We start from the raw sequence: 20,156 nt of genomic DNA, 5'->3' as shown, positions 1-20,156 counted from the left end.
AGCTCAGCCAGGGAGCAGGGGTAGCCAGAGTAGAAAAGAGGGCCCAGCCCGTGGCCTCAGGCCTGCCAATATTTAGAAACTGGCAAGAGAAGAGGAATGAGCAAAGGATAAGAAAGGATACAGATTATCCCCTTCTTCAGTGAGGAAGTGAAAAATCAGAGGAAAGTGTGAAGAAAAGATTCAAGGAGGGAGCTATCAAATGTTCAAATGCTGCTGATAAATTATGTAGGATGCAGACTGAGAACTGGCCATTGGATTTTGCACGAATAGTGAACTTTTAAAAATAAATTTATTTATTCATTTATTTATTTATTTTGGCTTCGTTGCTGCGCGTGGGTTTTCTCTAGTTGCAGCGATCAGGGCCTGCTCTTCGTTGCAGTGCACGGGCTTCTCACTGCGGTGGCTTCTCCTGTTGTGGAGCACGGGGGCTCTAGGTGTGTGGGCTTCAGTAGCTGCGGCATGCGGGCTCAGTAGTTGTGGCTTGCGGGCTTAGTTGCTCCGCGGCATGTGGGGTCTTCCCGGACCAGGGATCGAACGCGTGTCCCCTGCATTGGCAGGTGGATTCTTAACCACTGCGTCACCAGGGAAGTCCCAAGAATAGTGAACTTTTTAAGAGTGGTTTTTGGTTTTTTTTTAAGATGTTGGGGGTAGGAGTTTACTAATTAATTTATTTTATTTTTTTGCTGTGTTGGGTCTTCGTTTCTGTGCGAGGGCTTTCTCTAGTTGTGGCAAGCAGGGGCCACTCTTCATCGCGGAGCGCGGGCCTCTCACTATCACGGCCTCTCTTGTTGCGGAGCACAGGCTCCAGACGCGCAGGCTCAGTAGTTGTGGCTCACGGACCTAGTTGCTCCGCGGCATGTGGGATCTTCCCGGACCAGGGCTCGAACCCGTGTCCCCTGCATCAGCAGGCGGACTCTCAACCACTGCGCCACCAGGGAAGCCCTAAGAGTGGTTTTAATTACATTCTAGGGCTGAAATTTTGCCTGCAACGAATTGAGAAGAGAACGAAACGTGAGAAGGTGGAGGCAGTAAATAAAAGCAATTCTTCCAAGGAGTGTTGGTAAACAAGAAGCAGAGAAATGGAGCAGTAATCATAAGAGAATGGGCGAAAAAAGAAAGAGGATGGGCAGTCTGGGAAGGGCTCTTTAAGATGGGAGAGTTTAAATCATGTTTGTAAACTGATGTGAATAATCCAGTAGAGAGAAAAAATGCTTTTGCTGGAGAAAGAAGGGATAACTGAAGGAGCAAATTTCCTGTGACCAGGAAAAGAGGGGTTCAAGTTTACATGAGGAGACATTGACCCTAGATAGGACAGTTCACTTAGTACAGTGTAGTGGTTGAGAGAATGACCTCTTGTTACCTGAAAACTGGGTTCACCTCTTGGTAGGTGTCAAGCCAAAAGACACAACCAAGCCAAAGAAGAAGGAAGAAGATGGAAGGATTTATTGCTTGCAGCAAGTAAGGAGAACACTGGGAATCTGTCCCAAAGCAGTGTTTCCCTGAACAGCAAAATTGGGGAATTTTTAAGCTAAGCGTACATGCATATTCATGAAGGGGCTTAAGCAGAGGAAAATTCAGCATAGAAGTGGGGCAAAGGTTGACAGAGTCCAGCTTTAGTTGATTGAAGTCATGAGTGTCAGAAAAGGTGAACATCATCATTCCATTCTCCACCTTGGTGGGAGCCTGCAGAACTTATCAGATTGTTATATATACCCCTTGAGGAGGAATTAGGACTCTGTTTTATCCCTGAACTATTGTTTCTTGACAGCTTTTCCTTTGTTCCTGCATTCCCTGAATTCCCTTAAGATCTTTTTTTTTTTTTGGCTGCGTTGGGTCTTTGTTGCTGCGCGTGGGCTTTCTCTGGTTGCAGAGAGCAGGGGCTATTCTTCGTTGCGGTGCGGTGGTTTCTCTTTGTTGCAGAGCACGGGCTCTAGGCACATGGGCTTCAGTAGTTGTGGTGCACGGGCTTTGTTGCTCTGTGGCATGTGGGATCTTCCCGGACCAGGGATTGAACCCCTATCCCCCGCATTGGCAGGTGGATTCTTAACCCCTGTGCCACCAGGGAAGTCCTCCTTGCAGTTTCTTACTGCACCACATGACAGTACAGCTCACTGGGCCAGAAATGCCCTACTGCTCCAACACTCCTGGAAAACTCCTGGTCTTCAAGACACATCTCAAGCATCCTGTGCTCTGTGAGGCCTCCCCACTCAAGCCTCAGGAGAGGATACTGCCCCAGGACACTGTATGGGTGGCCAACAAAATGAGCTGTGGATCTCGGAGCAGTTTCAGAGCAGCAATTTCATCTTTCTCATCCTTTTCCCAGTGCCAGTGTGAGATCCCACCAAATAAAGGCTTATGAAAGAGAAGGAAAAGGAGAGAGAATGCAGGATCACTGGAAGGGAGGAGGGCCTCAGGACCAAGACATAGAGTCAGGGAAGCTGACTTTATCTCTTTCCTGTGCACACCCCTCCCCACACCAGTCACTGTTCAGAAGCAGTGGATTGGATACCCAGGGAAGGATCCATCCAAGCATTTGACAAGTAGGAAAGGCCATGGCGAGGCAGAGCAGACAGGCATCTGATCACCATATTTATGTTTCCATGTACACCGACTCTACATAAACTGCATATTTACACATGAGAACTGGTACAGGCAGGTTGAGGATTTCTGGAACGAGGGCCTTGCTGAACACTCAAGTGGCAGACACTCAGCTGAGGCCTACGAGGGAGAATGGCAGGGCGGAGGACTGGAGAGACGGTCTTCTGGGCAGAGAGGTGGGCAGCCATGTGGACAGCCCTGTGGGAAGGGGTGGGCCTCCTGAGGACGGGCCAGGGAAGCCAGGCGCTGCTGTACACACTCAGCTGTCAGCCGTGCTTCTGGGTCTGCATCCCAGCAGTCCTCCAGGAGTTCTCTCAGGCCACCAGGGTCCTGGGAAGAATGACCAGGAGGCAGGCTTTACCCCAGGATCCTGAGTGGCCCCATGAGTGGTCCCAGGGTTATAAGGTATCTATCATGGCCCTGTTCTCAACACTCTTCTTCTGATTCTTGCTGGAGCCTTCTTCCTCCCCTTCACTGAAATCCAGCCCTTTGCACCTTGTTCCCTATGAGACAGGTTCTCTCCAAAGAGTCCACCTTTTCCTCCGAGGAGCTAATTCAGGTTAATTAATGGCTTACCGTGCTGATGGGAAATTACTCTCCTTCCTCTCAGGCAATCAGGGTCTTCTACAAACAATGCCTGGGCCTTTGTTATCTAACCCAACAGACACTTGTGCAGTGGAAACTTCAGATCAGGTAGCAGAAGAATGGGCTTCCTGTTAGGAAACTATTTTCCTCAGAAACCCTGAAATTTCACTATTAGGCCACTGTTTTAACCCTTTATACTTAGTTCTGGCTTTTATTGGGTCATGGCAGAAACACAGATGTGTAGGACAAAATGAGGAATTATTGGATTAAATGTTGGGCTCCAGTGTACTAGGAGAGGAGCCATCTTGGGGGCAGAGCTCAGGGCAGAAGCAAAGCCAAGGAGGGCTTCCTGGAGGAAGGAACTGAGGAACAGGGCAAACTGATGATGGAGAGAAGAGAGACGGACAAAGCAAGACTGAGCAAGAGGAAGGTGTGTGTCTCAGGAATGGGCTGTGTAAGACTTACGGTGGAAGGGGATGAACTGAGGTTCAGAGCAAGTTTGCCCTGCTCCAGCTGAACATGAGCCAGGAGGGTGGGAGATGAGAGGGGATAGGAGTAGGTGGGCTGGTCCTGGTGGACAAGTCCTTGAAGCCCGTGCCAGGACTCTGCAGGTCCCCAGCCCACCAGCCTGTGGCCTCTTACTGTGGCAAAGCAGCACCAGGTGGATGGGATGTGAGGGCGCCTTCTCTCCTCCACTGCCAAGGTCCACAGCTCACAGGTGGTAGGGGTGCTACCCAGTTCTGCCTCATAGGCCAGTTGGAAGGGTGGTGTTCTGCTGTCTGGGAAGAGGCACAGGGGGTGTCAGCTAACCCGAGGGGGTGCCTTCTTGCGGAACGGCCAAGAGGAAGAAGGGAAGAGCCTCCTGGGTCAGGAGGTAGGTGGGTCTGGAATGGGTGGGTGGGGCATGAGGGGAGTGAGGCCACTGTCACATCCAACCTTACCGGGTCTCAAATCTGGGCAGCGGCTCATGATCTCCCACAGGAGCAGAGCCAGAGAGTAAACATCAGCTCGCCGGAGGGCCGTGCCCCAGTCCTGTAGGTCCAGAGTCTTGTCCAAGAGCTCTGGTGCCATGTACCTCTGGGTGCCAGCCTAGACAGCAAGGCATGGAGGGCCAACAATCATCACCACGGCACTCCTCACCACACAATGGTCCACGCAACAACCCCCCAGCTAGACTCAGCAACATCCCACGTGCTATAGGTGCTGCCGCACTGTTGTCACATCTTCATCAGCACCACCACCAGCATCCTGGGGCTCACCCTTATCCAGAGTACTGACCTCCATGATGGCAGCTGGGCCTCGGGGTTGAGTAGGAGCCCAGGTTGGGGGCTGGGCAAGGCCAGGGAGCACCAAGGCGAGGCCCAGGTCTCCAATGGCGCATGACCCATCGTCCCGAATGAGCACATTCTGGCTGCTCAGATCCCGGTGGGCGATACCTGGTTTATATTGGCCTGTGGGAGAAGCCAGGTTGAAGGGACATGAATCTTCTTCCTCTCTCTTTCTGACCCAATCCTTCCCCTCCAAGCTAAGGGAAAATCAGAAACAGCGGTGTGGCTCCTGACTCCCATGGCTTCCTGCCCCCCAGCTCACCCACCATCCTGCCAGCGTTCCTCATGGAGAAACGCCAGGCCCTGAGCCAGGGACAGTGCCATCCGCAGGGAACTTCCCCAGTCACTGGTGTGCTGGGCCAAGTAGTGGCACAGGGAACCCTGGGGAGAAGCAGAGAGAAGAGAGGGACACACAAAGCTGGAGGTGGCTGATCCACCCCAGGGAGCAGAGATCAATTGATCCCCCTGCATCTCCCCGCAGACTTACACACCGACACACCCAGGGCAAGGCAGCAGGCAGTGGAGGAGTGAGCACGTGCATCAGTTGGATTGACAGGAAAAACAGTAGCTCTAGTTCAAGTGTCCCGAGCACTTACTGTGTGCCAGGCCTCCTGTAGCCCTCACTACAACCCTGGGAGGTAGGTACTCCTGTCACTCCTGTTTTACAGATAAGGAGTTTGCTGGAACTCACTGGGCAAGACAGTAGCAGAGCTTGACCCTCAGCAGTCTAACTCCAGCATCACTCACCTTTAGCCACCTCATACTGCCTCACAGGACTTGGGGTAAAGACAGAAACAGAAGAGGCAGAGCGGGTTAGGCGGAGCACCCTCGCGAACCACCTGGCCTGAGGTGTCACCCTGTAGCCGGGCGCGGATGGGGAGAGCCGTTGGGTAGGAGAGCAGCTGGCAGGGAGCAACTGGGAATTGGAGGGAAAGGAACAATAGAGTCCCTCATTCTGCAAACATTACTGAGCACTTTCAGTGTGCCAGGAAAGGTAAACAAACAAACAAAACTAATAAAGCAGTGATTTTCGAGCTAGGCAGTGAGGTACATTGGTCAAAGAAGGGACTTGCCAGAATTCAAGATTTCAGAGGTGAAGGAATTACAGGTGCTGATAAAGTCCCACGTCCTTAGCAGGCCCACAAGGCCAGTGTGGTCTGGCCCCTGCCTACCGATTCCTCTTCATCCTCTCTTACAGTACCTTTATTTATTTATTTTTTCAATATTTACTTATTTGGTTGCACCGGGTCTTAGTTGTGGCAGGTGGGCTCCTTTAGCTGCATCTCGCGGGCTCCTTAGCTGCAGCACGGGACTTCTTACTTGTGGCATGAAAACTTTTATTTGCAGCACACACGTGGGATCTAGTTCCCTGACCAGGGATCGAACCCAGACCCCATGCATTGGGAGCACAGAGTCTTACCCACTGCGCCACCAGGGAAGTCCCTCTTGTAGTACCTTTTCTTTCCGCACTTAACGCACTTGACATTTTACACATCTTTTTGTGTTTGCTTGATCCATTTCTGCTTCCCTACTACTCTATAAAATCTGGAAAGGCAGGGACTGGGTGTGTTTTTCCTAGCACAGGAAGTGCGACATATAGTTCATAAACATTAGTTGAATGCCTGGAGGTAATTCTTTAACAATGGTTTTCCTTCAGGTTGGGAATACGAATTGTTTTGATTTCTCCCTTTTCTTGTCAATGTAAGTCAAAAACGTTAGCAAGTACTGCTTATAATAATAAAAGGTAAAAACAATACAAATCACTTTTAATGTTCTACAGAAAAGGAAATCTAAACAATAAGAATAAAGCAAAAGAATAAGCGTGGACACAGCACCCCCGCCCCGTCACCTTCCCACACACAGGCACACACACACATATGCGCTCCTCAGCACTCACCTTGGGGTGTAGTTCCAGTACCAGCAGGGGCCCACAGGGCAGGGGACCAGGGCTGCCCCTGCTGGCGGTGATCAAGCGGACAATGTGGTCATGCCGTAGGCCCGGCAGCCCGTACAATGCTCTCTCAGCTTGGAACTGGGCCACAGCCCTCAGGGGGAAGGCCTTGATGGCTACCAGCTTGCCTTGCAGCCGCCCGGCCCACACCACTGCGTGACCTCCTTCCCGGATTACCTGGTGAGGACATGGTGCTGGGTGTGGGCCCCAGCTAGGAGCAGAGCCAGGCTTCCTCCCCAGCACACCCTCCGAGAGCGCCCAGAGGAGCCCGCCGCCCACCCTCCCCGGGCACCTGGGAGAAGCACAGCTCGGGCAGCTCCGGCAGCTCGGCACTCCAGTCCCTGCCTGAGTGTGGCTCCGGCTCCGGCTCTGGCCCTGGCTCTGGCCCACCGTGCACTGGGCAGGCCTTCCGTTGTAGCAGGGCTGAGGCAGAGAAGAGCCTTAGGGCCGGGGTGCATGGGTATGGAGACTGGGAAGGGGGCTTTGTGGGAAGTGATGGGGGTCAGGGCGCTGGGACAGTGTGTTGGGGTCACAAGGGAGGGGTGGGGCAGATTAGTACCCAAGATGATGTTGCTCAGCAGCAGCAGGAGAAGGAGCAGCCCCAGCAGCACCAGTGCCGTCCAGATGGACTCGCCTGGACGTTAAAGCAAGAACGCGGGCTGGATGAGCCCTGCCCCAAATCGTGCTCTCTGCTCCTCTCCCGCTCCTCAGAGAAGTTGCTTCTCCACCCGCCCTCACCCTGGTCACAAGCCCCTTTATCTCCCAGTCACCAGGGCAACCAACTTCTCAAGGCCAGGAGGAGGAACGCTTGGGATGGGGGGTAGGGTGAGAATTGGCCCTGGTTCTACCTCTCATTCTAACCTGGGCTCCAGCCCCCACCTGGCTCCAGCATCCTGGGTGGCTACCTGGGATGGCCTTGGGACCCTGGGAACCAGGTGTCCCAGGGCTCCCCAGACGAGGCAGATGGCTGTAATTGGCATTGCAGAAGTCAGTGCCACAGGAGCAGGTGAAGAGAGTAAAGCTGGGACTAGGATGGGCTCGGGGGCTCGGATCACAGTGGGGGGACTCACAGCCTGGCTCATCACTGTCTCGGCATCCTGATGGGATGGGATTGGGAGAAGAGGAGAGAAAGGGGGCGAGAGAGAGAGAGAGAGAGAGAGAGAGAGAGAAAGAGAGAAAGAAAGAGAGAGAAAGAGTGTACGAGTGAGCATAACGGGGTCTGGGAACACGGAGGGGGTCCCTTCTCTATCAGAGGCGTCCCTTCCATCTCTTACGGGCTTTTCTTTCCCTCCACACATTCCCTTTCTACTCCTCTCCTCAGCTGCCACCCCTGCCCCCCGCAGGATGTGCCTCTCTCCCCCACTGGCTATCGCCTGCCATGTGCTGTGCCACTCACCTTGCATCTCCACCTGTGCCTGGTCTTGGGTCAGGTTCCAGATCCCAAAGCAGCAGCGGCTGTAGAGGCAGCGGATAACCCTGGGGGGCCCTGGTCCTGCATCTAGCAGCTTCCCCAGATTCTTGGTGCTTCCCCGCACTCCAGGGGCCTCAAAGAACACACAGGTCCGCCTGCCTGGGGGTGCTGCGGCCCAGGGTAAGGAGAGGGGAGGGTTCGAGATGAGAGTGAATGCAGGGGCAAAAACAGCAGCCAAAGAGAGACAAAACATGTTTTATATCCCAGGGCCAGCCTCGTAAAGCCACAGGAGGAAACAGGGTCAGCAGAGGCCTGGAACCTGACCCCCACCAAGGGGACCCATAGCTGTACCCATCACCTTCACTTGCCCACCCCATCACCACTCTTCCAAAGGCGTGGCTGCTGCCTCAAGTGCCCCCTCCTTTAATGGGTAGGTGGAAGGACCCTGCTCCTCCCTGTAGACACTTACCTTGCACAGCTGTGGGAAGCAGTGCCCAAAGCCCCAGAATCCCCAGCATCTTGCAGTGGGAGGTGGGGAGCATGAGCCAACACAGCTGCCCCTGGCCAGAGCTTCCTTCAGATGCGGGCACCGTGGGGCTTCTGATCCTTCAGTCCCCAACTCCGCCCCCTCCCTCTTCCCAGTCTCTGTGGGGGAGACGGCTGCTGAGGGGGAGAGGATGGGTGTGGGGAGAAGCAGGGAGAGAGAGGGAGCAGCAGAGAACCAATCTCACGTCTTCCTCTCTTCAGCCACCTCCTCTTTCCTCTGTAAAGTGGGAGGAGGGCGCCTTAGTGGTCCCGCTGAGAACCGAGCAATGCCTAATTTCAAACCTCTGCCCTTTGCTGACCCTAGGACAAAATGCTGGATCCTGTCAGCCCTTCCCAGGCTGGAAACCAAAGAGAGGTCAAGTGCTCAGACCCATTCAGCTGTGCCCAAGAGCCTTTCTAGCCCTTATTTTCCGGGCTCAGATCTGCAGTTCCCTGGGCACAAAGAGGCTTCACAGCCTATACTAGAGTTGACCTCATTTTCCAAACTCAAGAGTCAGAAAAGCGGTTGTATAAAATTACTCAGAGTTTTTAAAAAATCACATTGAAAATAGGTATGTTGGTAAATTTTATGTCATCAAAATTTTTTGTTTTGCGATACGCGGGCCTCTCACTGTCGTGGCCTCTCCCGTTGTGGAGCACAGACTCCGGACCCGCAGGCTCAGCGGCCATGGCTCACGGGCCCAGCCGCTTCACGGCATGTGGGATCTTCCCGGACCGGGGCACGAACCCACGTCCCCTGCATTGGCAGGCGGACTCTCAACCACTGTGCCCCCAGGGAAGCCCTGTCATCAAAATTTTTTAAAAATCACATTGAGTCACACACTAAACACATCACCATTATTGAAAAGGTAACAAACTTTTATTGACCACCTACGTGCTAGGGCACAGCTAGGGCTCTGAATTTTACAATCATCTCATCTAATTCTCCCATTGAGCTAGTTATCATTATTTTCACTTTATAGGTAAGAAAGCTGAATTTAGGTAACTTGCCCAAGGTCACTCTGCTAGGAAATAGCACAGCTAGGATTTGGACCTTGTTAAGTCTGACTCTAAAGCCCAGGCCCTGTTCTTTGCACTTATGCCATGATGCCGGAAAGAAAATACAGATTGAGAAAATGTGCATCAATACCTGTGAGCAGGCCACTAACTAGAAAAAGATACAGTTCAAACTATCACCACCAGAGGTCAGCAGACATAGGAGAAACTCGGGGACATAGTGAGGGGGCAGATAGGGCATCCTCTGATGACTAATATCCATAGTACATCTCCAATATCTATTAAGCTGCACAAACTGTAAAATGTGGAGAGAGGGCACAGGGTATGTAGAGGGAATGTCAGCATGGAGATGTAAGGAGAGAGGTCTATAGCTTGTGCTGCAGTCGAGAGACAGGAGGTGTCCAACTCCACCAGATTACTGAACAGAGTAAGGGAAACTACAGAGCAGCTGCCTCCCATAAGAATTAGAGCCAGAGGAGACTGGTTCCGTTTTCCTAACCTTCTGTTCCCCTGGTGGCTGCCTGGAAACCCTTTCTGGGGATGGTCTGGCTTAGATCAGGGCTGAGGGCCTGAGTACTCTTTGATTCTGGAGGCTTTCTCCCAGGGAGGCTGCATGAGAGGGTGAAAGCTCCAGTAGTGTGAAGCAGCAGCTAGAGGAATGACCAGGGCTTAGAGGCTGCTGGATAGCTGCCCATCCCCTCCTGGGTCCTTTTGGGAGTCCAGTGAGGTGGAATGTTGTACTTAGTTACAACTATCTTCCTTCACCAGCTCCCAGATCAGTAAGTCTGGGACTGAGGGGAGGAGTTGAAGGTAAAATAGTTTCTTGTGTCAGGAGTGTCTTAGGAGACTCTCCTCCAGAGGAGAGCAAGGTAAGGATCAGGCAGGAAGGCAGAGTCTCCTCACCCAAAGCCTTGGATAACTACTCTCAAGACAGAAACGTTCCAGTCAGGTTTACAGGAACTGGCAGTCAGAGTTTAAAGTTGAGGTGGTGAGAGAAGGGGTAAGGATTTGAGAGCTGGGGGATTAGGAAGGTCCTGAGAGAGAACTTCAGCATAGAAGAAAGGCTTCCTGGATTCCATATACACAAAGCTCTTCATTAGGATCCCCTGATTAAAGTCTGCAGTGGCCCAATAATTTGCCTTTGACCCCACTGATGACAAGGCTAAAGTGAGTTGTTTATTCAATTTATAAAATATTAGGTCCTAGTCTTAAAAAGGTGTTCCATTAAGTGCTGGACCTACAAAGGTACGTGTGATTCCTGCCCTCCAGGAACTCATAGTCTAGAAAGGCAGGAAAATATATCAATAAGCAACCAGAAAACTGTGTCAAGCTAGGGGTATGAACAAGGAGCTATACAAACAGAAAGATCAAACAAGCTAATTCTGTTCAGGGAATAGAAGACAAGGGAAGAAAAGTGCCCAGAGGTTTCACAGCAAAAGCGATATTTAAATTGTCTCAAGGTAAACACACTGAAAATAAAAGGAGGCTGATTATTACAGACCAAGGGAACAGCAAAAATAAAGGCAGCAAGAATAAAGGTATGAACATAAAGTGTGTATGGTGGTGTGTTGGGGTCAGGGGAGATTGAGCAGGAAAAAGGGGTATGAGATACGAAGCAGAAAATCGTGACTAGAGATAGACTGGGACCAGAGTGGAAAGTGTAGACTTTTCCTGAAAGCAAAGGATTTTACGCAGGGGTCTGGTGGCAAAGTGGAAGATGGATGACTGAGGCTCAGGGAGACTAGAAGAAGGGAGATCACTTACAAGACCTAAGCAGTAGCAAGGGTGAGTACTAGGACAATGGAAATTTAAAAAAAAAGAGGGAGGGAATTCCCTGGAGGTCCAGTGGTTAGGACTCCACGCTTCCACTGCAGGGGGCCCCAGGTGTGATCCCTGGTCAAGAAACTAAGATCCTGCAAGCCGCTCGGCGAGACCAAAAAAAAAAAATCCACAACCCCAACCCCCCAAAAAATAGATAAATAAAAGAGGGAAATAATTGAGATACACTGTATTTATTTATTTATTTATTTTGGGCTGCGTGTGGGCTTTTCTCTAGTTGCGGCGACCGAGGGCTACTTTTCATTGCAGTGCACGGTCTTATTGCAGTGGCTTCTCTTGTTGCAGAGCACGGGCTCTAGGCGCGTGGGCTTCAGTAGTTGCGGCTCGCGGGCTCTACAGCGCAGGCTCAGCAGTTGTGATGCTCGGGCTCAGCTGCCCCACGGCATGTGGGATCTTCCCGGACCAGGGCTCGAACCTGTGTCCCCTGAATTGGCAGGCAGATTTTTAACCACTGCGCCACCAGGGAAGTACCGAGATACACAGTATTGCTAATTGACAGGATTGGTAATCAAATGAATGTTGGTAGATGAAAGGCAGAATTAAAAGATGATTCTGAGGGGAATGGGGGAATTCCCTCGTGGTTCAGTGGTTAAGAATCCACCTTCCAATGCAAGGGACACGGGTTCGATCCCTGGTGGGGAACCAAGATCCCACATACTGCGGGGCAACTAAGACTGGATGCTGCAACTACTGAGCGCGCAAGCTCTGGAACCCTTGCGCCACAACTAGAAAGAAGCCCGCGAGTGCTGCAACGAAAGATCCCGATGCCGCAACTAAGACCCGATGCAGCCAAATAAATATTTTAAAAAAGAGATGATTCTGAGGTTTCAAGCATAAGTGATCAAGGAGTAGTAATATTGTTAAGTGAGGTGAGGAACACAAAGGATTGTTTTTCTTTCTTACATGTAGTTTGAGTTATCTGTGGGACATCCAGATGGAAATGTCCACTAAGCAGGCTGCCAGGATGAGAAAAAAGTGAGGCATTTTGATTTGGGAGTCATCAAAATGTATGTAATAGATAAAGAATGGATGCAACTTGTTTAGGGGTGAAGAGTAAGGAAAGGACCCAGGATGGGGAACAGCAGTATTTCAGGGACAGAGGAAGAAGTGGCTATGAAGGAGACTAAAACAAATAGAAAGGTTAAAGGAAAACCAGAAGTGCCTCAGTTTCACACTCAGTGGGAAGAAAGCACTAAGACACACACTGTTGCAAAGAGGTCTAAGAGGCTAAGGACTGAAAGACCACGTGAGCAGGCAACCAGGGCGCTGGTATTGATAAAAAATTTGGTAAACAATAGGTGCTTAACAAAGTGGACTGAGAGGTGAATAAAAGAGAAAAATTAAATGTAAACTACTTTCACTAACTTTGGAAATGTTAAGAATCAGATCAGCAGCTTGAAGAGGAAGCACAGGTTTTTCAAAATGGGGGGTGGGGGGCAGGGAGGCAGATTTTAACATGTTTATAGGCTGATAAAAGGGGACCCAGGAGAGACTGAAGATAAAAGGAGAAAATACTATCGAAACAAAGAAAAGAAGTTAAAGAAAACAAGGTTGAGAGCACAAGTGGCAGGGTTGGCCTTGCAAAGGAAAAATATTTCTCTCAGAAGAGAGAAGGGGGTAAACTGGCACTGGTGAGTACCTACATGTTTGTTAGACAGAAGAGAGGGAAAGTCTGAGGAAATTGATGCTTCTGTTTCATGAAACAGGAAGCAAATCACCTGCTGAAAACTGGGGTCAGGATTGGGAAATTTGCAATTAATGGTATGTCTCACTCACCAGACTATGAAGTACTTGTTAACGGGGCTTGTCTTATTTCATTTTTTATCCTCAACCTAGCACACAGTAAGGGCTCAATAAATGTTTACTGACTGAATAGCTGGCACAACTATTAAAGGCCCACTTATGGCTCCAAAGCCAAAAAATAAACACTCCCCCCCAAAAAAACCTCCAATAAAGTCAAATATTAAAATGTTATATTGCTAATGGCTACATAAGGAAATCAACTGGCTGGCTGATTGACAAAACTGACATAGGGAATCAAATGACCAAAAATAATCAAGAATGCTGGTGGCTATATATAAACAAGCAACCAAGGATTCTTAGATAGGTAGGAAGGGAAGTAAAGGTATAGGCTGATGGGAAATGGGAAAGGCTGTCAAAATAACTTCAATTTCAGTTTCAAGGGGCCATGATCCAGATTCAATCATTTGAGACACAGGTTGGTATTAACTAAACGTAAAATATGTTGGAGCTAGATCTTGGTTTCTAAATACCATTCTCCAATAAAAAGCACAAAGGCTCCTTGGAGAAATGGCTGATCTAGGGCTGGGGCAGGGAAAATACAATATGAGCCTGAAGCATCTTGTGTATCAGAAAGAAAGAAAGTGCTCAAAAAAATAAATGGATGTAGCCATATCAAGGGGACACAGAAGTCAACTTGAAAGCACTCCCAATGTCCAAAGCTGGGACAATTCCATCAAAATAGTGTATAATTGGATTATAACCACCCGCCTATAAAATAAATATACATGAGTACATGCTAGTTTAAATTAATGGAGAAGAGACAGTTTCCTCACAGAAGCTTAATTCCCACCAACCCCATTAACGGTGGCCTAGACTTACTTGCAAAGAATAGGGAAAGAGAAACAGTGGAGAAACCAAGCAAACACTACCTAAACCAGGTGTTGAAGGTTTTACCATCAGTAATGTCAGGTGGTTATCACATACTCCTTGATAGGATGTGATGAGAAGGGCATTTCACCTGTGCACGTATTTTTTTAAAAAACCCTGTAAGCTCAGTCTAATAATGAGAAAAAAATCAGACAAATTCAGACTGGGGGATATTCTACAGAACATGGCCAATACTCCCAAAGACTGTCAAGGTCATGAAGAACAAGAGAAGACTAAGAAACTGTCACAGAGAAGACTAGGGAGACATATCAACTAAACGCAATGTGGTATCCTGCAATAGACCCTGGAACAGAAAAAGGCCAACAATGGATGAAGCCCATAAAGCCTGAGATTTAGCTAAAGTAATGTACCAGTGTCAGTTTCTTAATTTTGACAATGTACCATGACAATGTTAACAATGGAGAAAACTCAGGAAGGGGCATATAGAAACCCTCTGTACCATCTTTGCAACTTTCCTTTGAACTTAAAAGTATTTCGAATAAAAAGCTAAATAAAAAAAAAGTTGGGCCTGCCCCTGTTCCTCTAGGTCCTCCACATTTCTATGTAGTCGTGGCACACTGATTTGGTCATGAAACTCTTTACCCGGGAGTTAAGTGTTGGACAACTGCACTGATTAACATGTATGTAACAACAGTGTAGCTGGAAACCTTTGTTGGGTTTAGTATATGAAGTTATAACCATATTCTCCCCATTCCCAACCCTCTCAACACACCAGAGACATGGCTTTTTATTAAAAAAACTTTTTTTAATTGGTTTACAAAGGAGCTACAGACTACATTGAACTAATCTTTGTACAAAAAGGAAAAAAAAAAAAAAAAAGCCCCAAAACACCCAGAGACAAAAGGTAGGGGGAGAGACAAGAAAGGAAGATACAAAAGAGCAGGAAGAAATTAAGACAAGAGATTAGCATCATACATACACAAGATCAAGGAGAAAAAAGAGCAAGAGAGATGAGAGAGCATTTAAAAGTTATTTCCCCACACAGCCCCGGTGATAATCGGATTGGAACCAACAACAAACACAGCATGAGATTATTAAGAGATTTAAAAAAGGCAACAGTGGTATGGAGACTGGTTATTGACAGTGTTAAGAGAGAGAAATAAACTTGTTTTAGGCACCAGAGACTGGAGCACTGCCCCTCCCTCCCAGAGGAGGAGAGACTCGGGAAGAGGAAGCAGGCCCTGGAGCAGCTGCCATTGGTGTGTGTAGACGTGGTCTCCTCAGGTCAACCTCAGCATGTTTTCCCAAAATCTTTGTGCCCTAGACTCTAGGTGAAAGCTATGGGATGCCACTGGGAGAAAGCAGTGATCAGAAATATGAAGACTTGCCCTTGTGCACACTGTTCAAGAGCAGCTGCTGGGAAAGTGGGGGTCTGGGTAGAGAATCCCATTCCTCTGTGGAGAAGGCACAGTGTAATTCCTGAAGGTGAGAAAGAGGAAAACACACACCCCAGGAGAGGTATCAACAAGGTCCTCACCACAGGCAGCCTCAGCCCCTTATGTTATGCTTTTTTTCGGATACTGAAGGGAGCTGAGGGACAATCACCATGCCTCTTCTTGCTCAGCAGGGACATGGAAGGCTGGGGTTGTTTGATAATGAGGAAAGGAGAAAATGGGACAAAATACTCATTTCCCTCAAATGAACATTGGGGAGGAAATCTTTTTGGGTTCGGGGAAGTCAAACTAGAGAAGACCTAGGAGGGGAATAAAGCCAGGGACTCCCATTTTTTTCCCTTTCCCAGACTCCAATCTAAGGCAAGTGAGCTAAATCTGGAAGAGGGAGTAGGAATTTAAGCTTAAGGCTGCTTCATGTCCTCCTGGGGGCTGGTGTTTAGGGAAGGCAGACAAAGAAAAGAAACAGGTCAACCTCAAAGCTGGTCTGCTCATCCTCCTAGATGAGGTCTGTACCCCAGGAGTAGAGCCAAGAGAGGCACCACAGAGCACACAGGCTCCTAAACAAAAGTAATAACCTACCCATACTTTATCAGCAGTTTTCAAAAGCAATGTCTTCCGGGATTGGAGAAGTGCCATATCCTCCTCCCTTTCCCCAAAGCTACTGCTGCCACCTTTCATCCTTGCACATAAGTTACTGGCTCTCTTCTAAGGGAGATGAAACTCTGAGATTTCACATTTCTCCTCCCAACTCCAAGAGGCTACTCAGCTTTGAATAGGGGAAAGGAGAGTTATGCAAAGGGCCCCTCACTTGAGGCAGCTAGACTATCCTCATTTCCTTGGTACCTGGATCAGAACTCCTTTGATCTGATCCCAAGGTCCAAAAGGCATCAGGGTACTTACAATTGAATGAAAACTTTAAGTAACTAGCACCAGGGCTCCCCCAAAGCACAAAAGGGGCCTGATTAATACCCTCAGAAGAACCCCTCAAAAGGTATATAAATTTATTGCGTCCTAGCAAAGATCTGCAGCTTCCAGTATTCACACAATGTGAAGATATTAACAATACAAAATATATTCTGAAGTCAAACATCTGCAGTTCATAGTGCTTTCTCAGATTTGTTAAAAAAATACAATGCTTAGTTTCCTATATAGGATATACAAAAGCAAAAAATATATATATGTATATAGTAGAAATAAAATCAATCAGCCATAGTAATTTACAGCCTTTGTCTCTAACCCTCCCCCAATCATAATCTTTACCCCACACTTCAGTCTATACTTTCTGGGATCAAGAGTTCTATCTATTCTGAACTCTGAGAAATGTCTGTTAAATTGCATTCTGCATAGCACCCACAAACAGGGTGCCAGTTGGGAAGTCCCTGAAGGAAGATGGTGTGGGCTGTTACTGCTCTGGGTAAAAAGTCAGACAGTCAAATGATAAGCAGATAAATGTGACTGGGCAACCTGAACGGACAAGGGAATAATATTACCAGTCCTCTGGGCACCCCGCACCCCACAAGATTTGGTCATTAAAAGGTTAAATAAAAAAGCAACTCTTGAAAAAAATTTAGAATCAATAGCCTGTCAGTTACATTAATTTCTTCTGGCAAAAAGTTCAGGGAAAGGGACTTTCATCAATAAACTCCTGACTCAAGGAATGTGGGCTCCTAACTTCCTGTGGAAAAGACTGAGTGACTTACTGCTGCTGGGAGACAAAAGCAGAAGCTGCTTCAGTTTTAGGGCCAAACAAGATACTGGATCTGGAGCTTCCTTGGTGAGAAGGAAATAGGGCAAGTGGAAAGAACTGGATATAAATTCACTCGTGCTAATGAATGGAGTTGAGGGTAAACCAGCATTCCATTCCAGAGAAAAACATCATCAAATAACCTTCTAAAAGCCTGTAGGCTTCAGCATCATTAAGCTAGTTTATATCTAATAACTTCATACTGGGGAAGATTCCATTCCTTGAAATGCTCTAGCAAAATACTACACACTTCAGTGAGTTATCCTGCCCCTTTTCTCCAGAAGATGCCTATGAACATGATTACAGACATAAAATAACAGGTTCTGAGTTCTGCCTTTCAGAGGGAACAAAGGGTGCGATAAGTGGCTGGGCATGGATAACTTCTACTTCTGGGCATGGATAACTGCTACAGTATTAATAGAATTTGATCTGGGGAAAAGTTCCTTGCAATACTTCCTGTGTTAAAAACAGTATTAAGTCTGCAGAGAAAGGACCAAATGAAGTAAACTTTTGTTTAGAATGTTAAGTTATTGTATTTCAGGTTAAACAACAACACAAACTTACCCAAACCCTAATTCGGATAGATTTTATATAAAATATATAGTAGAATTATAGCATCATCTATTTGTAGTCAAGGTAAATAGATTCATGAAAGGAACTAGGACTCTGCTATAAATCCGGATGTTGGTTTCACTTTCAAACACAAAAATAGTTTCTTCTTTTAAAAGTGCAGTAGAATATCCCCCATTCATAATTGTAACTAATTTAGCAAAAGCAAAGAAATGACCTCAGGAACATACCCAGGTTTTAAGATAGATTTCTAGGTAATGGGCCTGAAAGGCATTTGATCTGAATTTATTTTCCAACAATTTCAAATATTAATTTCTCATCTGTGTGTAGATATATACAGGCACAAACACACATTCACACACAGTCATACACAAACACTTCACTTTCTATCAGATTAGGGTAATTTTTTATTGCAGGTCTCTTATAGTATTGGCTAACAGAAAACCTATCCCCAACCTAACAGATTACACACATACACACAGCCATTTCCACACTTCCTCACAGTGAAAAGCTCTCTGACAAGATACCAGAAGGTCGAGAGAGACAATGTTTTAATGGCTGGGCCTTGAGGACAACTCTGGTTGCATTTAAATCTCAGTGCCAAATGCACTAAGAGTTCCCTGCCGCTATAATTTTTGGATCAGTCTCTTCAGCAATCAGGCCACGGAGAAAGCAGGATGTTTTTTCCTGATCTCTCCTATAAACCACAGTGGTAAGACAAGATTTCTTTTTGTTCTGGGCTATCATTCCCATGATCGTGTGTGCTTCCTTTCCCCTTAGGAACCACCCAAGGAAGAGTTAAGGGAAAAGATCAAAGAACCACTGCCTTGCCACTGGTCCATGCTCTGGAGTTTTGCAGAATGGAAACCCAGAACAGGTTCATTGGCTGATGCTCCTTAATAACATAATGGGAAAGAAACTACTGGGGATGTTCAAAAGAGGAAGTGTATTTCCTTTCAGAATGTGAACTCAGAAGCCCACACATCAAAGCTGAGAGCTACCTTGGAAGACAGTTGTACAAAGGTCCAAATAATCCACTAACTCCTGAACTGGACTACTTGAGTCACTTCCGCTTCTGAGCACATCATTTTCCTATTGAAAGCCCCTACCTATTATTTGACCATCTTTTCACAGTTTATATAAACTGATCCCAGATTATAACCTTCAAAGGGTCTCTTGTACAATTTCGTAGAAGGACTTCTGATTCTTGATGCTTAGAGCAGCTAATGAAGAGAGAGGTGCCTTTGACTCTCCAGCGCCAAGAGGGTGCCTGCGTCAGTAGTATTTTGAACACTCTCTTCACAGCTACCTCAAGCATTTGCCTGAGCTTCAAGGCTACTCTATTCTGCTGCTGGGACTAGGGACTTTAAAAGAACGACAGAAGTGCCTCATCCAGGGACCACTACCAAAAACAAAGCATGAAGTGATCAGGTAAGAGAAGGGGAGACAGAAATGGTTGAGTCAAGGAAGGAGTGCAAGAAGCTGATCCCAAATTAAAAGACAAAATTAAGAAAGGAAAACATTATGTATGTATATATAAACTAAAAGCAGAGCATATAAATGCTTAATCTGGTGGGAAGCCAAGACAACATCTATAGAAAATCTTGATGTGTCACAACAAGGCTCAGCCATAAGGAAATAAGGCAATATAAAAAAAAAATGACCAAGTTATTTTGGTCACAGAATGGTCTCCTTCCTCCTCCCAGCCAACCCCTGCAAATGCATCTCTATATATCTTTTATATATATATATATATATAATATAGAATCTGCTTTTTGTTAAAAAGTATTTCAATGATCATATATATTTATCAAGGCATGATGGCTTTAGGAAAGGGGGGATCCATCATGGGGGAGCTGAGAAGGGAAATGCAGGAAGTGGAGACTGGGGTAAGAAGTGTTAAGAAACTGTTTGGGGTCAAACAAATGCTCATCAAAGGGTGGCACCAACAGAATTTTCACTAATGTTTCCCACTTCAAGGAGGTACTGATGATACAGGTGGATGCCAGGACCCCATCTCTTCTCTTGTATCCCTCCCCCAATTCTTCCCACCACCATGCATTTTTAATGCCTCACGGCTCTCTCTCTCCCACATGTCTCTTGGACCCATGCTACCTTGCATCCCAGGGTTGATGGGTATGGCCCATATGTCTCTGGCCCCGGGTGCCTGATCTCAGAAGCCATTGCCACTGATATTAATGGACTGCAGATCTGCCACCTGCATGACGTTGATGCCACTGTTGGCAAGACGGGCAATACCCTCTGGACAGATGGCCTCCATGGCTACCATGTTGGTGGTGATGAGGGCCGAAGGGGTGGAAGTGCCGCTGCCTTCTGAACCTGCCCCACTGTCCAGGGGCAAAGTGCCCACACTTAGGGCTACACCTGGGCCTCCCTTCTTATTCTGATGGGTCTTAATATGCTTTGACAGGTGGTCACTCCTCATGAAGCGCTTGGGACACTCAGGGCAGGCAAATTTCTTCTCACCTAGGTAAAGGAAGAG

At 47.7% G+C, this 20,156-nt stretch overlaps 2 protein-coding genes across 6 annotated transcripts in view; both read right to left on the bottom strand.

The window, feature by feature from the left end:
- Positions 1-308: 308 nt before the first annotated feature.
- Positions 309-16,175, bottom strand: AMHR2 (anti-Mullerian hormone receptor type 2). 5 transcript variants are annotated; one of them, XM_067696723.1, is made up of 11 exons: positions 8,343-16,175; positions 7,859-8,041; positions 7,368-7,559; positions 7,022-7,096; positions 6,755-6,885; positions 6,409-6,639; positions 4,778-4,892; positions 4,462-4,634; positions 4,125-4,272; positions 3,826-3,962; positions 1,426-2,928 (listed from the first exon to the last, which is right to left on the bottom strand). In XM_067696723.1, the coding sequence occupies exons 1-11, from the start codon at positions 8,413-8,415 to the stop codon at positions 2,719-2,721; spliced, it is 1,668 nt and encodes a 555-aa protein (XP_067552824.1). In that variant the 5' UTR covers positions 8,416-16,175; the 3' UTR covers positions 1,426-2,718. The 5 variants fall into 5 exon arrangements, with proteins under 5 accessions (XP_067552826.1, XP_067552824.1, XP_067552822.1 ...); XM_067696725.1 differs by lacking the exon at positions 1,426-2,928 and adding an exon at positions 309-983 and having other exon boundaries at positions 7,859-16,175; XM_067696721.1 differs by having other exon boundaries at positions 7,859-16,175.
- A 151-nt stretch (positions 16,176-16,326) lies between these two features.
- Positions 16,327-20,156, bottom strand: part of SP1 (Sp1 transcription factor) — a 42,836-nt gene continuing 39,006 nt past the window's right edge. Inside the window, exon 6 of the mRNA XM_067696720.1 lies at positions 16,327-20,140. Coding sequence (XP_067552821.1) covers positions 19,827-20,140 — 314 coding nt within the window. The 3' untranslated portion in view covers positions 16,327-19,826. The remainder of the gene's footprint in view (positions 20,141-20,156) is intronic.

The sequence above is a fragment of the Pseudorca crassidens genome, chromosome 11 (genome assembly GCF_039906515.1).
Source record: "Pseudorca crassidens isolate mPseCra1 chromosome 11, mPseCra1.hap1, whole genome shotgun sequence".
NCBI classification, from domain to species: Eukaryota; Metazoa; Chordata; class Mammalia; order Artiodactyla; family Delphinidae; genus Pseudorca; species Pseudorca crassidens.
Note: the sequence above shows the minus strand (reverse complement) of the source record. Positions and strands in the feature narration are given on the sequence as shown.